General features: G+C 44.3%; 1 protein-coding gene across 2 annotated transcripts; it reads left to right on the top strand.

Moving 5' to 3' along the window:
* Window positions 1–1,713: 1,713 nt before the first annotated feature.
* Window positions 1,714–10,494, top strand: sc5d (sterol-C5-desaturase). 2 transcript variants are annotated; one of them, XM_067970921.1, is made up of 5 exons: window positions 1,714–1,821; window positions 4,657–4,874; window positions 6,395–6,527; window positions 8,570–8,670; window positions 9,422–10,494. In XM_067970921.1, exons 2-5 carry the CDS (start codon window positions 4,665–4,667, stop codon window positions 9,740–9,742), a joined length of 765 nt encoding a protein of 254 aa, XP_067827022.1. In that variant the 5' UTR covers window positions 1,714–1,821; window positions 4,657–4,664; the 3' UTR covers window positions 9,743–10,494. The 2 variants fall into 2 exon arrangements, with proteins under 2 accessions (XP_067827022.1, XP_067827021.1); XM_067970920.1 differs by having other exon boundaries at window positions 9,293–10,494.
* The last annotated feature ends 7,426 nt before the right edge of the window (window positions 10,495–17,920 follow it).

Below are 17,920 nucleotides of genomic sequence, written 5' to 3'. Positions count from 1 at the left end.
CTGTGTAAAACATTAGTTAGGCCACACCTAGAGTACTGCGTACAGTTCTGGTCACCACATTACGGGAAAGATGTGATTGCACTAGAGAGGATGCAGAGGAGATTTACGAGGATGTTGCCAGGACTGGAGAATTTTAGCCATGAGGAAAGATTGGATAGGCTGGGGTTATTTTCTTCGGAACAGAGAAGGCTGAGGGGAGATTTAATTGAGATGTATAAAATTATGAGGGACCTAGATAAAGTGGATAGGGAGGACCTATTTCCCTTAGCAGAGAGGTAACAAAAGGGGGGCATAGATTTAAAGTAATTGGTAGAAGGATTAGAGGGGAGCTGAGGAGAAACTTTTTCACCCAGAGGGTGGTAAGGGGTCTGGAACTCACTGCCTGAAAGAGTGGTAGAGACAAGAACCCTCATCGCAATTAAAAAAGTACTTGGATGTGCACTTGAAGTGCCGTAACCTAAAAGGCTACGGACCAAGAGCTGGAAAGTGGGATTAGGCTGGTTAGCTCTTTCTCAGCTCGCACAGACACGATGGGCCGCTTGGACTTCATCAGTGCCGTAAATTTCTATGATTCTATGACCAAGCCACATATGAAGATATTAGGACAGGCGACTGAATGCTTGATCAAAGAGGTGAGTTTTAAGGAGCATCATAAAGGAGGAGAGAGAGGTAGAGAGGCAGAGAGGTTTAGGGAGCGAATTCCAGAGCTTAGGGCCTAGGCAGCTGAAGGCACGGCCACCAATGGTGGAGCGATGAAAATCAGGGATGCACAAGAGGCCAGAATTGGAGGAGTGCAGTGATCTCGGAGGGTTGTAGGGCTGGAGGAGGTTACAGAGATGGGGGGGGGGGTCAGTGAGGGCATAGAGGGATTTGAACACGAGGATTACCTGATGATTTGATAAATACATAGGGTTACTGATGGTTTGATGGGGGCGGAGTGGAATTTTCCAGAGAAGGACTGTACCTCCAACAATTCAGCATTCCCCCAACATTGCATTGGCATTCGAGCTTAGTCTGAGTCCTGGGGTGGGGTTGAACCCACAAACTTTTGACCGGATGCGAGAGAGCGCCACCTACTGAGTCAGCTGAGTTAAATGCAGTCTGTTTAATTCCCACGGTTAACCTCCCCTTTAATTCCCATACAAACTTTCCATGGGCACCGCATATTGGAACTAGGTGTAACTTTATTATTTAATTTTAGAAGTTTCCTTTGTCTTATGGTTTAGTTCTCTAGTAACTGTGCCCCTCTAAAAAGGAGGCACTTTTGTTACGTTTTTGTAGTTTTATTTGACCAGTGCCTCCTTATGGTTTTATTAACAAAAAGCATCCTAACTTTCTCTTTAATTCCCAGAGTGACTGTCATTTTAATTCCTGGGATTGCAGTCCCTTTAATTCCCAGAGGTCACGGTCCCTTTAAGAGAGAACTGCCGATGGTTCTATTAGTGATGTCATCTGTCAGGCGACTCCGCAGCCAATCGCCGCCGGGGGGGTGACCTGACGCAGTGCGAATCGCCGCGTCAGTCCATCAAACCCCGCCCTCTGACTCTTATTGGTCATTGGAGAATTCCCCGCCCCCCCCCCCCCCCACAGTCCCTCCTTCTATTGGCCGTCAAAGAGAAGACGGGCAGCCGGATGGACCAATCGTCATGAGAGTGGCGCAAAAATGACCAGCTCCGATTGGTCGGCGCTGGTTGTCAATCACAGACGGGGTTGGGCCCGTCGGTTCCTTAGCAACCGCGGCGCTGGAGCTGCGCGAAAGGGGCGTGAGGCCGGCGGCTTGAATTCACCCCCTAAAAAAAGTGGCTGAGCTTCGCACCACAGGTAAGGAGCAAATGGCGCGCGGCCCAGCGACCCAACAAACCTCCGAGTGTCAGTCAGTCAGGGCCGGGCGCCTTCACCCCCTGCGGAAGGAGCCATCTTTGTTGCCCCCAGTCGGCCGTGGCTCAGTTGATCGCGCCCTCACCCCCCCCCCCCCACCAGGGTCAGAAGGTTATGGGGTTCAAGCCCCACTGCGGGAGTGCGGCACTGCCGGAGGTGCGGTCTTTTGGATGAGATGTTAAACCCGGGCCCCTGTCTTACTATCCCCCCCACCCACCCCCCAACCTGAGGTGGGTGGGGTTGTTATGATCTGGAATGCACTGCCTGAAAGGCTGGTGGATGCAGATTCAATGATAACCCTCAAAAAAAGAATTGGATAAATTTTGCAGGGCTACGAGGGAAGAGCAGGGGATTAATTGGATAGCTCCTTCAAAGAGCTGGCACAAGCTTAATGGGCTGAATGGTCTCCTGTGCTGTATAATTCCACCTGCCCCCCACCTTCCATAAACTTGAGCTCATCCAAAACTCTGCTGCCCTTCCTAACTCCTAATTCAAAACATGTCAAAGTTACTGAACATGAAGGGTTTCTTGAACGCATTAACTACCAACTGTGTACCTTTACTTCCACCTCAAATATCACCTGTCTCAACCCATCTACTGATGACATCCTCATCCATGCTTTTGTTACCTCCAGACATGACTATTCCAATGTTCTCCTGGCCGGCCTCCCATCTTCCACCCTCCACAAACTGGAGCTCGTTCAAAACTCTACTGCCCATATCGTAACTTGCACCAAGTCCCGTTCACCCATCACGCCTGTGCTCGTTGACCTACACTGGCAATGCCTCGATTTTAAAATTGTCAACCTTATGTTCAAATCCTTCCATCGCTTCACCCCTCCCTATCTTTGTAACCTTCTCCAGCCCTACAACCCTCCGAGACCTCTGTGCTCCTCCAATTCTGGCCTCTTGTGCATCCCTGATTTTCATCGTTCCATCATTGACGGCTGTGCCTTCAGTTACCTGGGCCCTAAGCTCTGGAATTCCCTCCCTAAACTTATCTATCTGGCTCTCCTCTAAGATGGTCCTTAAAATCTATCTCTTCGACCAAGCTTTTGGTCACCTGTCCTAATATCTCTATGTGGCTTGGTGTCAAATTTTGTCTGATAACACTCCTGTGAAGCACGTTGGGATGTTTTGGCTATGTTAAAGGTGATATATAAATTCAAGTGGTTGTAGCTGATGAGCAGATGAGTTCTCCCCGGTGTCCTGGCCAATATTTATACCTCAACCAACGTCACTACGACAAATTATTTGGTCATTTATCTTGTTGCTGTTGGTGGGACCTTGTTGTACACAAATTGGCTGCTGCATTTCCTTACAAAAACAGCACTTCAAATATTAATAATTGACTGTAAAGCACTTTGTGACGTCCTGAGATCGTGAAAGGCACAATATAAATATAGGTTATCTGTTTGAGGTACACCTAAAGGAAGAGATCTGTCTCTGCCCCGAAAGGGTTGAACATTGGGGTCCATGCAGCTGTAAACTTGAAAGAGCAACTTCCAGCTTTCTGATTTGCCAGCTGGCATAGAATTCCCAGGTGCATTATTGACAAGTGCAAGTAGCTTTTCTAATAAAAATGTGTTCAGATGGTCGAGTGAACTATATTTGTACTGTGTAAGTGACCAAGGCAATTTGCATTCTTAATTCCAGTTACTACACAGATTCCATCCGAGTCTATAGTACAGGTATTGGTCTCAGACAGTTTGTACCTGTAGATTGCAATGCACAGTTGACAGCCTTACTAATGCTGCCAGCTCTGTGTTGCTCCCTACTCCCTGTCAAAGGAGGTCCTCTTGTTGGCCAGTTTAGTTTTAATGTTAGTAGAGTGCACATCTGGGACCACTTTGGATCTCAGTGAAAGAAATTATTAGAAGAAAGAGCAGCAAGCTATATTTTACACTGAAGTGCTGTAACCCAGAGTGCTTGTTTATCTGGGGTTACTGGCCTGTTTGCGATCCTGAGTAAAGAGGCCAAATCTTTTTTTTTTAAAATCCAGTGTATGAGTCCTCTTATAGTTTTACGGTTGCCATTTTGTATAAATGAAAACCTTACCAGCTTCATCGGTGCAAAACGTCGACAAAGATGTAACATTCACCAAATTCAAATTTTTATTTAAAGTGGCATTTAAGAAATGTAGTGAAATGTTAGGATTGCATTTATAATTTGAGTTTATTGTTTTGTTTGGACTTGGGTCTCCTCACAGTTTGGCTGAGATTGTTAGGTAGTTATAATTTTTTTAAAAATTAGAACAGACTTTATTTTGCATGAGATGCGAAGGGGAGGAAAAATGCTGGGGTTATATATATAATTCTTCACAGGAGACTATTTTGCAATAAACATACAACTACTCAGTCACTGTTCCTGTAATATAAATGTTGTGCTTTAACAACACAGAAGTTAGTTGGCCAGAGCAGAAAAGCTGTATAAAATCATCTGCACAAAACAAAGGTTTAAGTCACTATGGCCTTGAAATTACACAGTGCAAATATTCGTGATCAAACACTTAACAGATTGATCTCAGATTCTTTTGCCTGTTTATTTAACAGGTCTGTTAACTCGAAATTAATTTGGTTAACGCCTCCGTTAAGATAGTGGACAGAAGAATTTCAGACCATCTCTAAGTGTTTGTATGCTAATCAGCACACAGCGTGCATTATCTTCAGATCAGGTACACTACAAATGGAAAACTGAAAAGGATGGTAGATTTGGAGTATTGACTGTGGGTTGATTTAGTAAGTGATGAATTACTAAGACCTCTTCTTTTGGTTCACAGGTTATGCCATGGATATCGTGCTGCATTTTGCAGATTACTACTTTTTCACACCGTATGTGTACCCCACTACCTGGCCAGAGGATGGTGCTTTACGCCAGATAATCAGCCTTCTAGTTGTAACTAACCTGGGAGCTGCTGTTATTTATTTTCTCTTCGGAACATTTAACTATTATCTCATTTTTGACCACACTCTGAAGAAGCACCCTCAGTATTTGCCGGTAGGTGCTGTACTCCTGAACACTCAATAGAATTTTTATATGGAAATGCGTGAATATAGGTATAGGTCACCTAAATTACAATTGTGTGATTAGCATAAATACTGTTACGAAACTAGAACAAGACTGGAAATTTCCCTCCCTCCCATCCCCAAATGAAGGGGGGGTGTAGATGCCAAAAGCAGTCCACTAGTGTGTAACTATTACTCCACAGCCCCATCGTGTGTTGATGCCATGTCCTGTGAATCTGAACAATAGTTTTAACGCAAAGTTTTTGATATTGACGAGCTGATCAGGTAGCGGAGATTTTCAAAAGGACATAAAGAATCGGGCGCACAGAGAAGAAAAATAAGCAAAAGATCAGAGATGGAGGCTTCAAGTAAGCTGACGAGTTGCTTTGATTGTTGGTTGGCTACGTCGCAAATGGAATGCCATGGACTTGCTGCATGTACAACCCTATTGGGTTAAATATTCTCCGCCATGTGAAGGAAATTGAGTAGGAAATCCTGGGACAACGCATCGGGAAAATAGAATGTTTGCAGGTTTATAAATTGTTTTGAAGATGCTTTCTCTGGGACTAGTGAACAGGAGATTTTTTGGCTGCTATTCTGTTGCTAGAAGATCACTTTTACCTCCATGGTCCTTTAGTGCTACTTAATGTTTTTACTTTCTGTTTTTAGTCCACCGAACCCTCATCTGCGGAACAGCTTCCTTCTAGGTACCCTCTTTCAGCTCGGAGAAGGAAAGGGCTTACTGACTAAGTTGTGCTTTTAGCAGCATGATAGCACCAAGCTCTCTTCCCTCCCTTGATTCCAGTGTGATTTTAAACTGCGGGACATTTTTTACTCCGGGTGGTGATAAGATCCTGACTTTTGTGTGTGTTACTTTACCAATGACCTTTATTAATTAGATTTGACTGCTTTACTTCTTGCTGTGCATTACCACAAATGAGGTTACGGGTTATAAATAGAGACTTGTGAAGTTTTATCGAGCTGAGAAGGTTAAGGGGTGGCCTGATCAAGGCATTCATGGTAAATGGTGATAAATTGTTTGCAATGGTGATAAATTGTTTCCGTTGGTCAGCGGGATGCTAATGAGGGCACAAATTTAAGTTAATCGCAAAAAGAATTAAAGGGGAGGTTGGAAAAGATTTCTTTACACAGGATGGCTAGAATATGAAAATTCTGTGCTACAAACCTTTATTGGAGCAGAGTCCATAAATTCTTTTAAAAGAGAACCAGACAGTTGCTTGTGGGGGGGCAAAAAAGAGAAATACGATAGGGTATGAGAAATGAGCAGGAGATTGGGATGAGATTAGGTGGCTTGTGGAGAGGAAAACTGGCACAGACTTGATGGGCTGAATGTCCTGTTTCTGTGCTATGATTTAACAACAAACATTTTCTTAGTTGTACAAGTAGTTCTGTATTTTTAGGAGAGGAGGCAATTCAACTAGTTTTTGTGTTTATTTTTAGCAAATACTGAAATCTTTTTCTCTTTCCCCGCACCCCCCCCCCAACCCACAGAATCAAGTGCAGCGGGAGATAAAATATGCTATGCAGTCGATGCCATGGATAAGCATTCCAACAGTGGCGCTGTTCTTTGCAGAGGTCCGAGGGTACAGTAAATTGTACGACAATATCGAGGATTCCCCTTATGGTAAGTTTTTTTTTTAAAAAACACAGGGAAGTGGGGACATCCACCCTGGGAAGTGGGTGTTGATCGACACTTTATTTAATCTCCATTGGATTCTTGAGCTCTGATTTTGTGTAAACCGTGTGAGCAAATCTTCACTGAGAAGATTTCTGTGGTTTCCCAATGTGATTGCACTGTGCAGAAAGACACACTCGACTGCAGGTTCAAAGGGAAAGGCCCGGTAATCTGATTCTGCTCAGTGAGCGCCCTGGAATCCATTATAATTCAATCCTCAAGTACATTGGCGAGCAATTAAATGAAGCTTGCACTGAACCTATAGAAGAGCAGCTCCCATGTAATCAGTGTAGTGTTATATTTCCCAGACCATCTATCTTTCGCACCTTTTGTTCAATTACTGGCAGTGTTGTGGTCGGTGTCCTTCAAGGTTTGAACCGAGACTGCCAAAACTCATTTCATTACAATCCTTTATGGTCCTTGGGCGAACGACATATTTGCTTGGATTCTGTATTTTCTTTTTTCTCTCATTTCTCCTTAAGGTGGTGACTCGTGCTGGGTTACCTTTTCCACAGAGGCAGCATTGGATCCTTACCGGGGTGCGAGCCAAGCTTCTAGTTTGACCGTGGGAGGTCATCAGAGCCAAGCCCGATCCTTCCCCCTTATCCGACAGCCACACTTGCACATTTTAAATCGAAAGGGTCATTGGAGAGAGGTCAGGAGTGGGATTTCTGGCTGATTTCTTTCTTCCTCTTCTCTTCCCCCTAAGCCTAGGGCACTGACTAGAATCGTAGTGACACTCCCACTTCAGCTCAGATTGGCTAAATCAGATGGAATTTGAACCCACAGCCTTCCTAATCTGTGTTCCCACACTGAGCAATGTGTTTATCCATTGTGCGATCAGGGGACTCCCATTTGACTTGTATTTAAGCCACAGTCCCAGCAGTGAGAAGGATGGTATTGCACTCTATTAATTATGGACTTAACCTTTTGTTATTCACCGTTTACTTTAGTTCTTTTGAAAATAAGGGAACCAGAAGGTGGTGGAGCACATTGGAGCAGGAAGGAACATGGGTCTCATTTTACTTCCTGTTCACGCTGGTGAATTTCTGACCTGGGGACACGCTGAGTGGCAGCCAGGTTCCTCCTGGTGAGGAGAAAACAAGCAAGTGGATAAGGGTGGTGGGGAGAGAGTTGTCCTCGCGTGTCGAAACTGTGAACAGCAAGCTGAAAATTGACACTGTCTGAAGCCTAGAAGCTGTTAGCTGATTTGAGAATCGGAGGGGCTCGTTGCATTAGTAAAATCACAATTAAAAGAAGCAAATTTCAATCTCCGTTCTTCTGTGTTGCCCATCCCTAGACTTCAGCAGAGGGATCATTCCGTGTGTGTGTGTGTGTGTGTGTGTGTGTGTGTGTGTGTGAGTGAGTGAGAGTCGGCCAGGTTTTGCTGAGTGGAGTGTCTGCAGCTAGCACCACGCTCAATAGACGGTTAAAATTACACCTGGGTCCTAATGACATAGGACCCCGAATTAAATTTGTTCCAGCTGCCTAGGCCCTAAGGTCAGGAATTCCCTCCCCAAACCTCTCCACCTCTCCTCCTTGAAGATGCTGCTTAAAACCTACCTCTTTGACCAAGCTTTTGGTCAGCTGTCCTGGTATCTCTTATGTGGCTCAGTGTCAACTTCTGCCTGATAAACGCTGCTGTGAAGCACCTTGGGATGTTTCACTACGTTAAAGGCGCTGTATAAATGCAGGTTGTTGTTCATGAGGCTTCCGCCCGAGTCTGACGGGCATGTCCACAGCCCAAGAAAACAGCAGTGTTATAATGGCTACGGGGCGGGAAAAGAGCGCTACATCCATGCTTGGATTTTAACTCCTGCTCTGCCTAGTTTCTGCCTTGCGGAGGGTGTTAAATTCCCTCCCCCTTGTGTGTCTGGCCCGTGACTGTGAAGCTTCTTGGCTGCGTGTGTGTGTGTGTGAGGAGCTGGTATGGATGGATAATCTCTCTGTGATTGTACCCTGAACCTCCAACGCTCTTTCTGTGTTATCAGGTTGGTTTGGGGTGGCCCTCAGTATGATCTCCTTCCTCTTCTTTACGGACATGTGTATCTACTGGATCCATCGGTTTCTTCACCACAAGCTCATCTATAAGGTAAATACACTTCATTTTAAATGGCAGGTTACTTCCTGACCTGATAAATGTTTCGGACTTACAAGGCAGTACAGTTATGTTATACAAATAACTAAATATAATAAATATGAAAATGGGGATAAGATTTAGTTGTCATAATTATACACACATTTCACTAGTACTTCCATGAAAGGGAGTTGCTCAGGTGTAGCTAGCTGCTATTTCATAGAATCATACAGCATAGAAAGAGGCCATTTGGCCCATTGTGTGTGTACCGGCTCTTTGAAAGAACTATCCAATTAGTCCCACCCCCTCTGCTCTTTCCCCATAGTCCTGCAAATTTTTCCTTTTCAAGTATATATCCAATTCCCTCTTGAAAGTTACTATTGAATGCACTGCCTGAAAGGGTGGTGTCAAGAAACTGTTGCTGACCTTATTCTCACTTCATATATTAAAAAAAAAGTGGATTTTTCATCATTGCAGCTAATCCAGATTCAGATGCTGATAGACAATCAGATACCATGGAATGGTTTGCTACACGGTAATTGAAGAGCATCTCGAGTATCCTCAAATAGCATGCCTTTCGTTTCACGTGACCATTTAATGCACAGATTCTTGTAACTTCTTCTTGTATTGTCTGTAGTATTTCCACAAGCCCCACCACACTTGGAAGATTGCGACCCCATTTGCGAGTCACGCTTTTCACCCAGTGGACGGCTTCCTACAGAGCATCCCTTATCACATCTATCCGTTTCTCTTCCCGCTGCATAAGCTGGTCTACCTGGGCCTCTACGTCTTTGTCAACATTTGGACGGTGTCCATTCACGACGGAGACTATCGAGTGCCCAAGATACTCGAGGACGTCATCAACGGCTCAGCTCACCACACGGACCACCATCTGTACTTTGACTATAATTACGGGCAGTACTTCACGCTGTGGGACAGAATCGGAGGCTCCTACAAGCATCCCTCAGCCTTCGAAGGCAGAGGTCCACACGACTACCTGAGGAAGCTGACGGCCGAGGGAAAGCTGTGTGGCAGTTCGTCCACCAACGGCCACACGTCCAATGGGAAAATCTGCAAAGAAGACTGAGCAGCTTTCATTCCCCATCATTGCCTGTGCTCTTATCCCTGCCAAGAACAATACTATAATGACATATAATCCAGGCAACACTCAGTGCTCTGATCTACTGTATTTATTACTACAAATGAGGCCTATTGGAAATGTGCGGCAATAAAAGACTCCGTGTAGATTTGTGTGAGAGGGGACCCCACTTCACTAGCTTTTGCAGATTGGAAAGGCTTTATTTTTAATTCTGCAGATGGTTACTTGTTATATGTAGCACAGAAGATCTGCAAAGGTCTCGTGAATCAGGGCCTCAACGTACGATTGAACTGAAAGCTGTTATTGTCGTGCACTTCAATATCTGGGGTACAGATTATTCTTTGGTTGTTTTCTAGTTTTAATTATGACATGAATGGATTGGTTGCTAAAGGATCTGGATAATTATGATTCTGATGATTCAAGCAGCAATTTTTAAAAATATTCTTTCTGTGCCATTTAATTGCCTTTGTGTTTAGAATGTTTTTAAAATAAAAGCATACTGTTTTGCTTTTCGGTAATGGGTAATCACAAAAAGATTCCCGAATCCCATATCTACATGAAAGTACACCAGAAACGGGATATTGTTAACTGCATTATTGGGGCTTGGCCTATCTTGGTTTGTACCTTAAGTTGTCCACTTTAATGTTTGCTGCCTACTTTAACTTGTATAAATGTATTTTTTCTTTGAATATTGCTGATCATGTGATAGATTATACAGTAAAATGCCATTGCTGCTTTAATGAGTCTGAGGTAATTATATTTTAATCATAAATTTATATCTATATATTTATGGCATTGTCTTTTTCACCTCTGGAATCTGGGTTCAAATCTATTACAGGTTGATGGGCTGATCTCCTTTGCTGCTGTAAGAATGAGTTGGAGCAGTCTTAATCCAGTTCCTAGTGAGCACGACCCCATAGCACAAAACTGGCCTCAATTTACCATTAATTTAATGCTCTCGTTTAGAGAGACCACAACGTGCATCATGTGGGGAAATAGGGAAATGTCACACTGGTGTTGCTCTGTGTCTAGAAAAGCTGTCTCTGATTTGGGTGTGCAGAGTGGAATGTGTTCTCATCTCCGACACTGCCATCCCTCACCTGGATCATCGTAAACAAATTCACACAAAGTGATAACATCTTGGCCATATCAAACCATATAAGTTTCGAAAAATTATCCATCCATCTGTTTTTGTTGTACAGGAACTTCTTAGTCAACTTTTGCCAGGTTTCCAGGACAAGATGTTGGAGGGAAATCAGTGGCTATGGAAGCATAATGACCATCAGTCCAAAAGTTGTCTGTCTTAATTTTTAAAGATGTGGAGATGCCGGTGATGGACTGGGGTTGACAATTGTAAACAATTTTACAACACCAAGTTATAGTCCAGCAATTTTATTTTAAATTCACAAGCTTTCGGAGGCTTCCTCCTTCGTCAGGTGAACGATGTGAAAATGGTGAATGACCATCAGTCCAAAAGTTGTCTGTCTTAATTTTTAAAGATGTGGAGATGCCGGTGATGGACTGGGGTTGACAATTGTAAACAATTTTACAACACCAAGTTATAGTCCAGCAATTTTATTTTAAATTCACAAGCTTTCGGAGGCTTCCTCCTTCGTCAGGTGAACGATGTGAAAATGGTGAATGACCATCAGTCCAAAAGTTGTCTGTCTTAATTTTTAAAGATGTGGAGATGCCGGTGATGGACTGGGGTTGACAATTGTAAACAATTTTACAACACCAAGTTATAGTCCAGCAATTTTATTTTAAATTCACAAGCTTTCGGAGGCTTCCTCCTTCGTCAGGTGAACGATGTTCACATCGTTCACCTGACGAAGGAGGAAGCCTCCGAAAGCTTGTGAATTTAAAATAAAATTGCTGGACTATAACTTAATTTTAAAGATGGGGATTAAAAATCAACTGTGTCCAGATTTCTATATATAACAACTCCCACTTATATAGCGCCTTTAATGTAGTAAAACGTCCCAAGGCACTTCACAGGAGCGATTATCAAACAAAATTTGACACAGAGTCAAAGGAGGAGATATTAGGACAAAGCTAGATTTTAAGCAGTGTCTTTTAAAGGAGGGGAGAGAGGTGGAGAGGTTTAGGGAGGGAATTCCAGAGTTTAGGGCCTAGACTTTTGATGGCACGGCCATCAATGGTGAGGCGTTGGAAGTCGGGGATGCACAAGAGGCCAGAATTTGAGGATCGCAGCATTCTCAGAGGGTTGTAGGGCTGAAGGAGGTTAGAAATAGGGAGGGGAGGGGAGAGGCCATGGAGGAATTTGAACACGAGGCTGAGAATTTTAAATCGAGGCGTTACTCGACCGGGAGCCAATGTAGGTCAGCGAGGGATGATGGGTGAATGGCACTTGGTCGAGTTAGGATATGGGCACCAGAGTTTTGGATGAGTTCAAGTTTACGGAGGGTGGAAGATGGGACGCTGGCCAGGAGAGCATTGGAATAGTCGAGTCGGGAGGTCACAAAAGCATGGATGAGGGTTTCATCAGCAGGTGGGCTGAGGTAGGGGAGGAGACGGCCGATATTGCAGAGGTGGAGGTAAGGGTGCACAGCTGGTAGTTAATGCATATAAGAAACCCATCTTATCCACTAACTTTAACATGTTTTTAATTTAATCTTCCAACAAGAATTATCGAACTTCTAGATCAATATCCAAGAGATCAAGGAGATAAAAGAAAAGGTTGCAATTAGCTAATTGTAAACTATCTCCAGTCCTACTCCAGAGACTGGAGCACTTAATCCAGGCTGACACTCTAGTGTAGTATTAAGGAAGTACTGCACTGTTGAAGGTCTTTTGGCTGAGACGTTATACCGAAGCCCTGGCAACCCTCTCTGGTGGACGTAAAAGATCCTATGGTACTATTTCGAAGAAGAGCAGGGGAGTTCCCCCACTGCCCTGGCCAATATTTATCCCAAAACCATCATCACTAAAACATTATCATCTCATTGTTGTTTGTGGGATCTTGCTGTGCGCAAATTGGCTGCTGTGTTACCTACATTACAACAGTGACTACGCTTCAAAAGTACTTCATTGGCTGTAAAGCACGTTGAAAGAAAGACAGACTTGCATTTATATAGCACCTTTCACAACCTCAAGACATCCCAAAGCTCTTTGCAGCCAATGAAGTACTTTTGGGATGTCTTGAGGCCTTGAAAGGCGCTATATAATTGCGAGTGTTTCCTTTCTCTTTTAAATTTTAAATCGTCTCCCTGTTGCCTTAGCAATCCAGGACACCAGTAATGCAACAGCATCTCTGACACCAAGCGCTGATAAAGCACTAATAATGGGAAATATGTTGGATAACGCATAGAATCATAGAAATTTACAGCACAGAAGAAGGCATTTGTGCCATTAACCTATAATTTGCGTATACCTGCCCTAATATGGGTGGATGCATTCAACGCCTGCTATAATTTATGGCAGAAAATCCCGGCAGTGGAGTTGGGGGTCAGGGAGCCATCGGAGCAGCTTCCCCCGCTCCCGCACACATTTCAAGTTCCTCCAGAGCCGAATCAAAAATGGGCCATAAATCTGTGGACGATCCAGCCCACAGCTGTGGGATCCAACGTTCTCTGATCTTCAATCATTTCTAGTTCAGTTAGGTATGTGGTCCACTAGCGTGTAGAAAAGAACCTGTAATTAGGATCGCCAAACCCTCATGGATTGTCCTGGAGTCTCCAGGAATTGAAGATTAATCTGGACACAGCTGCGAGCAAAACCCGGGAGATAAATCATAGGGAGTTTAATTTTTTTTTAATATATATCATTTTGAACGCTTTCATTTATTAGTTATAAAAATATTGGAGATGGGGGCGCGGAGTAAAAAAAGAGGGTGTTTGAATGGGCGACACGATTGGAGGTGGGAGGTCATGCGATGAAAGTTCCAGAGATCGTAACCCAACTTGTAACCTCAGTCAATAGAGACGGTAAAACTTTCTTTAACATCTCAGCGTTATGTGATGTTGATTAACTCCTTCATCTGGTTAAACATCTGTATCGGGATGGGACTGGAGGTCATGCGGTAATTGAAAGAGATAATTAAATATTCCATGTAACACGCTGATTCTTGTGCTGCTGGGTCAAAGGGAACGTCATTTCTGGAAAATGGGTTGGGTTTAATAGTGGAAAGGGACAGAAATTAGGGAGTTTTGTTTGGTCATCCTTGGGGGTGAAGAGGAAATCTCGCTGTCGTTTTTTCCTTTACGTGTCAGCCGAGGCTCAGTAGGTCGCACTCTCGCCTCTGAGTCAGAAGTCGTGGGTTCAAGCCCCACTCCAGAGTCTTGAGACGTAATCTAGGCTGACGCACTTAGTGCAGTACTGAGGGAGTGCTGCACTGTCGGAAGTGCTGTCTTTCAGATGAGACGTTAAGCTGAGGCCCCGTCTGCCCTCTCAGGTGGACATAAAAGATCCCACGGCACAATTTGAAGGGGGGCAGGGGAGTTTTCCTCAGTGTCCTGGCCAATATTCATCCCTCAACCAACATCACTAACAGATTATCTGGTCATTATCACATTGTTGTTTGTGGGAGCTGCTGTGCGCAAATTGGCTGCCGTGTTTCCTACTTTACAACAGTGACTACACTTCAAAACTACTTCATTGGCTGTAAAGCGCTTTGGGATGTCCTGATGTCATGAGAGGCGCTGTAGAAATCCAAGTTCTTTCTTTTCCCCAGGACCTCAACATGGAACTGTTGAGCACTGTCTTCCTTTCTTCCTCCAATCTTCAGTCTTTTAGAAGTGGCGACTGGTGTCACACACTTCCTCTATCCTAATTTCTCACCTTTTTCTCCTTGGCTGTTTTGAATTGTGGGCCTTTGTATTGAACCTTGAAAGAGGTAAGTATCAGTGGGGTACTCAACCAGGGGAAGGGCATCACAGTCGTGCCCAATCCTGTAGAACCTGGCACTCCCAGCCACAGCACAACATTGCAGATGGGAGCAGGCTGCCCCACCCTCCATCCCCTTTCTGGTCACAGGCCAACTGTGGCAGCTCAAAGACCAGGCACCCAGTGTACAGTTCAGGACCAGACCATGGATTAACGACCAATTCAAAGACCAGGCATTCTAGCGTACAGTTCAGGACCAGACCATGGATTAACGACCAATTCAAAGACCAGGCACCCAGTGTACAGTTCGGGGCACACCATGGATTAACGACCAATTCAAAGACCAGGCACCCAGTGTACAGTTCGGGGCACACCATGGATTAACGACCAATTCAAAGACCAGGCACCCAGTGTACAGTTCGGGGCACACCATGGATTAACAATGTGAAAATTAGTAAATCCACAATACGGAAAGCACTGACTTGATCTCAGCAAATGTATGTAACTGTGAACTGTGAAACTATTTCTTCTGGTGGGGGAATCCAGAACAAAGCGGGGGCATAACCTTAAAATTAGAGCTAGGCCATTCAGGGGTGATGTCAGAAAGCACTTCTTCACGCAAAAGGTAGTGGAAATTTGGAACTCTCTCACCCCAAAAAAGCTGTTGAGGTTGTGGGTCAATTGAAAATTTAAAAACTGAGATTGATAGATTTTTGTTAGGCAAGGATATTAAGGGTTACGGAACCAAGGCGGGTAGATGGAATTAAGACACAGATCAGCCATAATCTAATTGAATGGTGGAACAGGCTCGAGGGGCTGAATGGCCTACCCCTGTTCCTATGTTCCTATGACATTCCACTCCCCTTACTGGAATTCATGACACAATTTTATAATGGTGTTTGTGATTTGAGTAACACTTCTGTCCATTACTGTATGATCATTTAGAACATTCCACTCATTATTTCTCTCTGGTTTTGCCTCATCTCTATACAGTTTGTCCCCCTCCCCACTTTATGATTATATTAATGTGGCCATCTACATCTTCAGGCTTGGACTAGTCTGTGACCAAAAGACTGACTGATCTGTTCTCCCCACAGATGCTGACTAACCTGCTTCCAGCATTTTCTGCCTCTTTTGTAGACTTCCAGCATCAACAGCCTTTTGCTTTTAACGCCATCCAGATTTGCTGTTTCGGGAAATTCATGGTAAGTGATTTTAAAATGGTTAATTAGAACTCAGATTTATGTAAATCAAACTACTGTGCCATCATTGCCCACTTGAGGGCAGCTGTGAGCACAGACCACTGTCGCAACTGATCGCAGGGTCCTGATGAATGGACAAATGTAAGGAATCTTACAACACCGGGTTATAGTCCTACAGTTTTATTTGAAAATCACAAGCTTTCGTAGCTTACCTCCTTCGTCAGGTGAGTGAGTGAAGGGTTCCGAAAGCTTGTGATTTTCAAATAAAACTGTTGGACTATAACCCGGTGTTGTAAGATTCCTTACATTTGTCCACCCCAGTCCATCACCGGCATCTCCACACTGACGAATGGAGTCATCCTCCTTCAATTAAATTGGATTAGAAGCTTCATTGCATTGAAATTAGAAGCAACACAACGCCGTGCAAATCTGAGCAATTTTTTTAAAAATTCGTTCATGGGATGTGGGCGTCGCTGGCGAGGCCGGCATTTATTGCCCATCCCTAATTGCCCCTTGAGAAGGTGGTGGTGAGCCGCCTTCTTGAACCGCTGCAGTCTGTGTGGTGACGGTTCTCCCACTGTGCTGTTAGGAAGGGAGTTCCAGGATTTTGACCCAGCGACGATGAAGGAACGGCGATATATTTCCAAGTCGGGATGGTGTGTGACTTGGAGGGGAACGTGCAGGTGGTGTTGTTCCCATCTGCCTGCTGCTCTTGTCCTTCTAGGTGGTAGAGGTCGCGGGTTTGGGAGGTGCTGTCGAAGAAGCCTTGGCGAGTTGCTGCAGTGCAATTATGCAAATGTAGTAGAAATAAATACAGATGAGGGGAATTCATTTGACACACCTGCCTCATCTCTCTTCAGATACCTCCCTGGTCACGGCGTGATCCTGGTTATTGACTGACTGCAGAGTTTTTGCTTCAGTAACTCCACCCAGAGGTGCAGCCCAGATAGTGATCGCTCTTTGTGAAGTGCTTCCTGACATCTGTTATAAACCCTGTGTATTAGTCTCGACCGCCTTTTTACTTGTATCCATCTTTGCCCCAGCGTCCTGCAGATGTATTGTAACTTAATATTGCTCAGGATTCCACGTCCTATTTCCCTTTCTATCTTGTGCCGTGCATCGACAGTGGTGCAAGGGTGGAGGTCGGAGTGAGGTCCTAGGCTTCACCAAGTCTCCAATTGCAGTAGAACTGAAAACAGTACCAGGGCACCTGAAGAGAGTGGAGATAGAGCCTTGGGGGAGAGGGGGGGAACAGGCTCCTTAGGGGGAGGGCTGCAGTCTAACTGCAGATTCCTTCGTTGTCAGTTCTAAAATGATTTCCCCACTGAGTTTCAGACTGTGTTCATTGGTCTGGGAAATGTTCTTTGGCTTTCTTGATCAGACAAATGGGGCCTCTCATTGTTGACTAGCTGGCCTGGCTCATTAATGGAACTTGAAGGTGTCAATACAAGTCATAAGAACATAAGAAAAAGGAGCAGGAGTAGACCCTACAGCCCCTCGAGCCTGCTCCGTCATTCAATAAGATCATGGCTGGTCTTCGACCTCAACTCCACTTTCCCGCCCGTCATCCGTTCAAAAACCCAAAAGGACATTTGATTGGATGAGACGTGAAACCAAGGCCCCCGTCTATTCTCTCAGGTGGACGTAAACGATCCCATGGCACTATTTCAAAGAAGAGCAGGGGAGTTCTCCCCGGTGTCCTGGCCAATATTTATCCCTCACCAACATTACTTAAAAAGCAGATTATCTGGTCATTATCACATAGCTGTTTGTGGGATCTTGCTGTGTGCAGATTGGCTGTCGCATTTCCTATGACAGTGACTACACCTCAAAAGTACTTTGTTGGCTCTAAAGCGCTTTGGGACGTCCTGAGATTCTTAAAGGCGCTACATGAATGTTCTTCCAATTCTAATCTAAAATGCTCCAATACATTTTATGTTTTTGAATTGTGCTTTTTAAACAAACTAAAATGAAGATTTTGCCAAACACTTTTTTTTTTCATTGAAGTGGCTGCCCCTTTTAAAAATGAGAAACTTGAAAGAAAGAAAGAACAACTGAAACTTCATTTGCATAGTGCGGTTTCTTGGGTCCCAAGTGCAAATTAGAGAACACCACAACG

The sequence above is a fragment of the Heptranchias perlo genome, chromosome 33, assembly GCF_035084215.1.
Source record: "Heptranchias perlo isolate sHepPer1 chromosome 33, sHepPer1.hap1, whole genome shotgun sequence".
In the NCBI taxonomy this organism is placed as follows: Eukaryota; Metazoa; Chordata; class Chondrichthyes; order Hexanchiformes; family Hexanchidae; genus Heptranchias; species Heptranchias perlo.
Note: the sequence above shows the minus strand (reverse complement) of the source record. Positions and strands in the feature narration are given on the sequence as shown.

What these genes read in the sequence shown, in the direction of transcription:
- sc5d (XM_067970920.1), top strand. Translation starts at nt 4,665, where the DNA reads ATGGATATCGTGCTGCATTTTGCAGATTACTACTTTTTCACACCGTAT. An exon ending in TATCGAGGATTCCCCTTATG is followed by an intron (nt 6,528 to 8,569) that starts GTAAGTTTTTTT and finishes CTGTGTTATCAG; the next exon opens with GTTGGTTTGGGGTGGCCCTC. An exon ending in ACCACAAGCTCATCTATAAG is followed by an intron (nt 8,671 to 9,292) that starts GTAAATACACTT and finishes TATTGTCTGTAG; the next exon opens with TATTTCCACAAGCCCCACCA.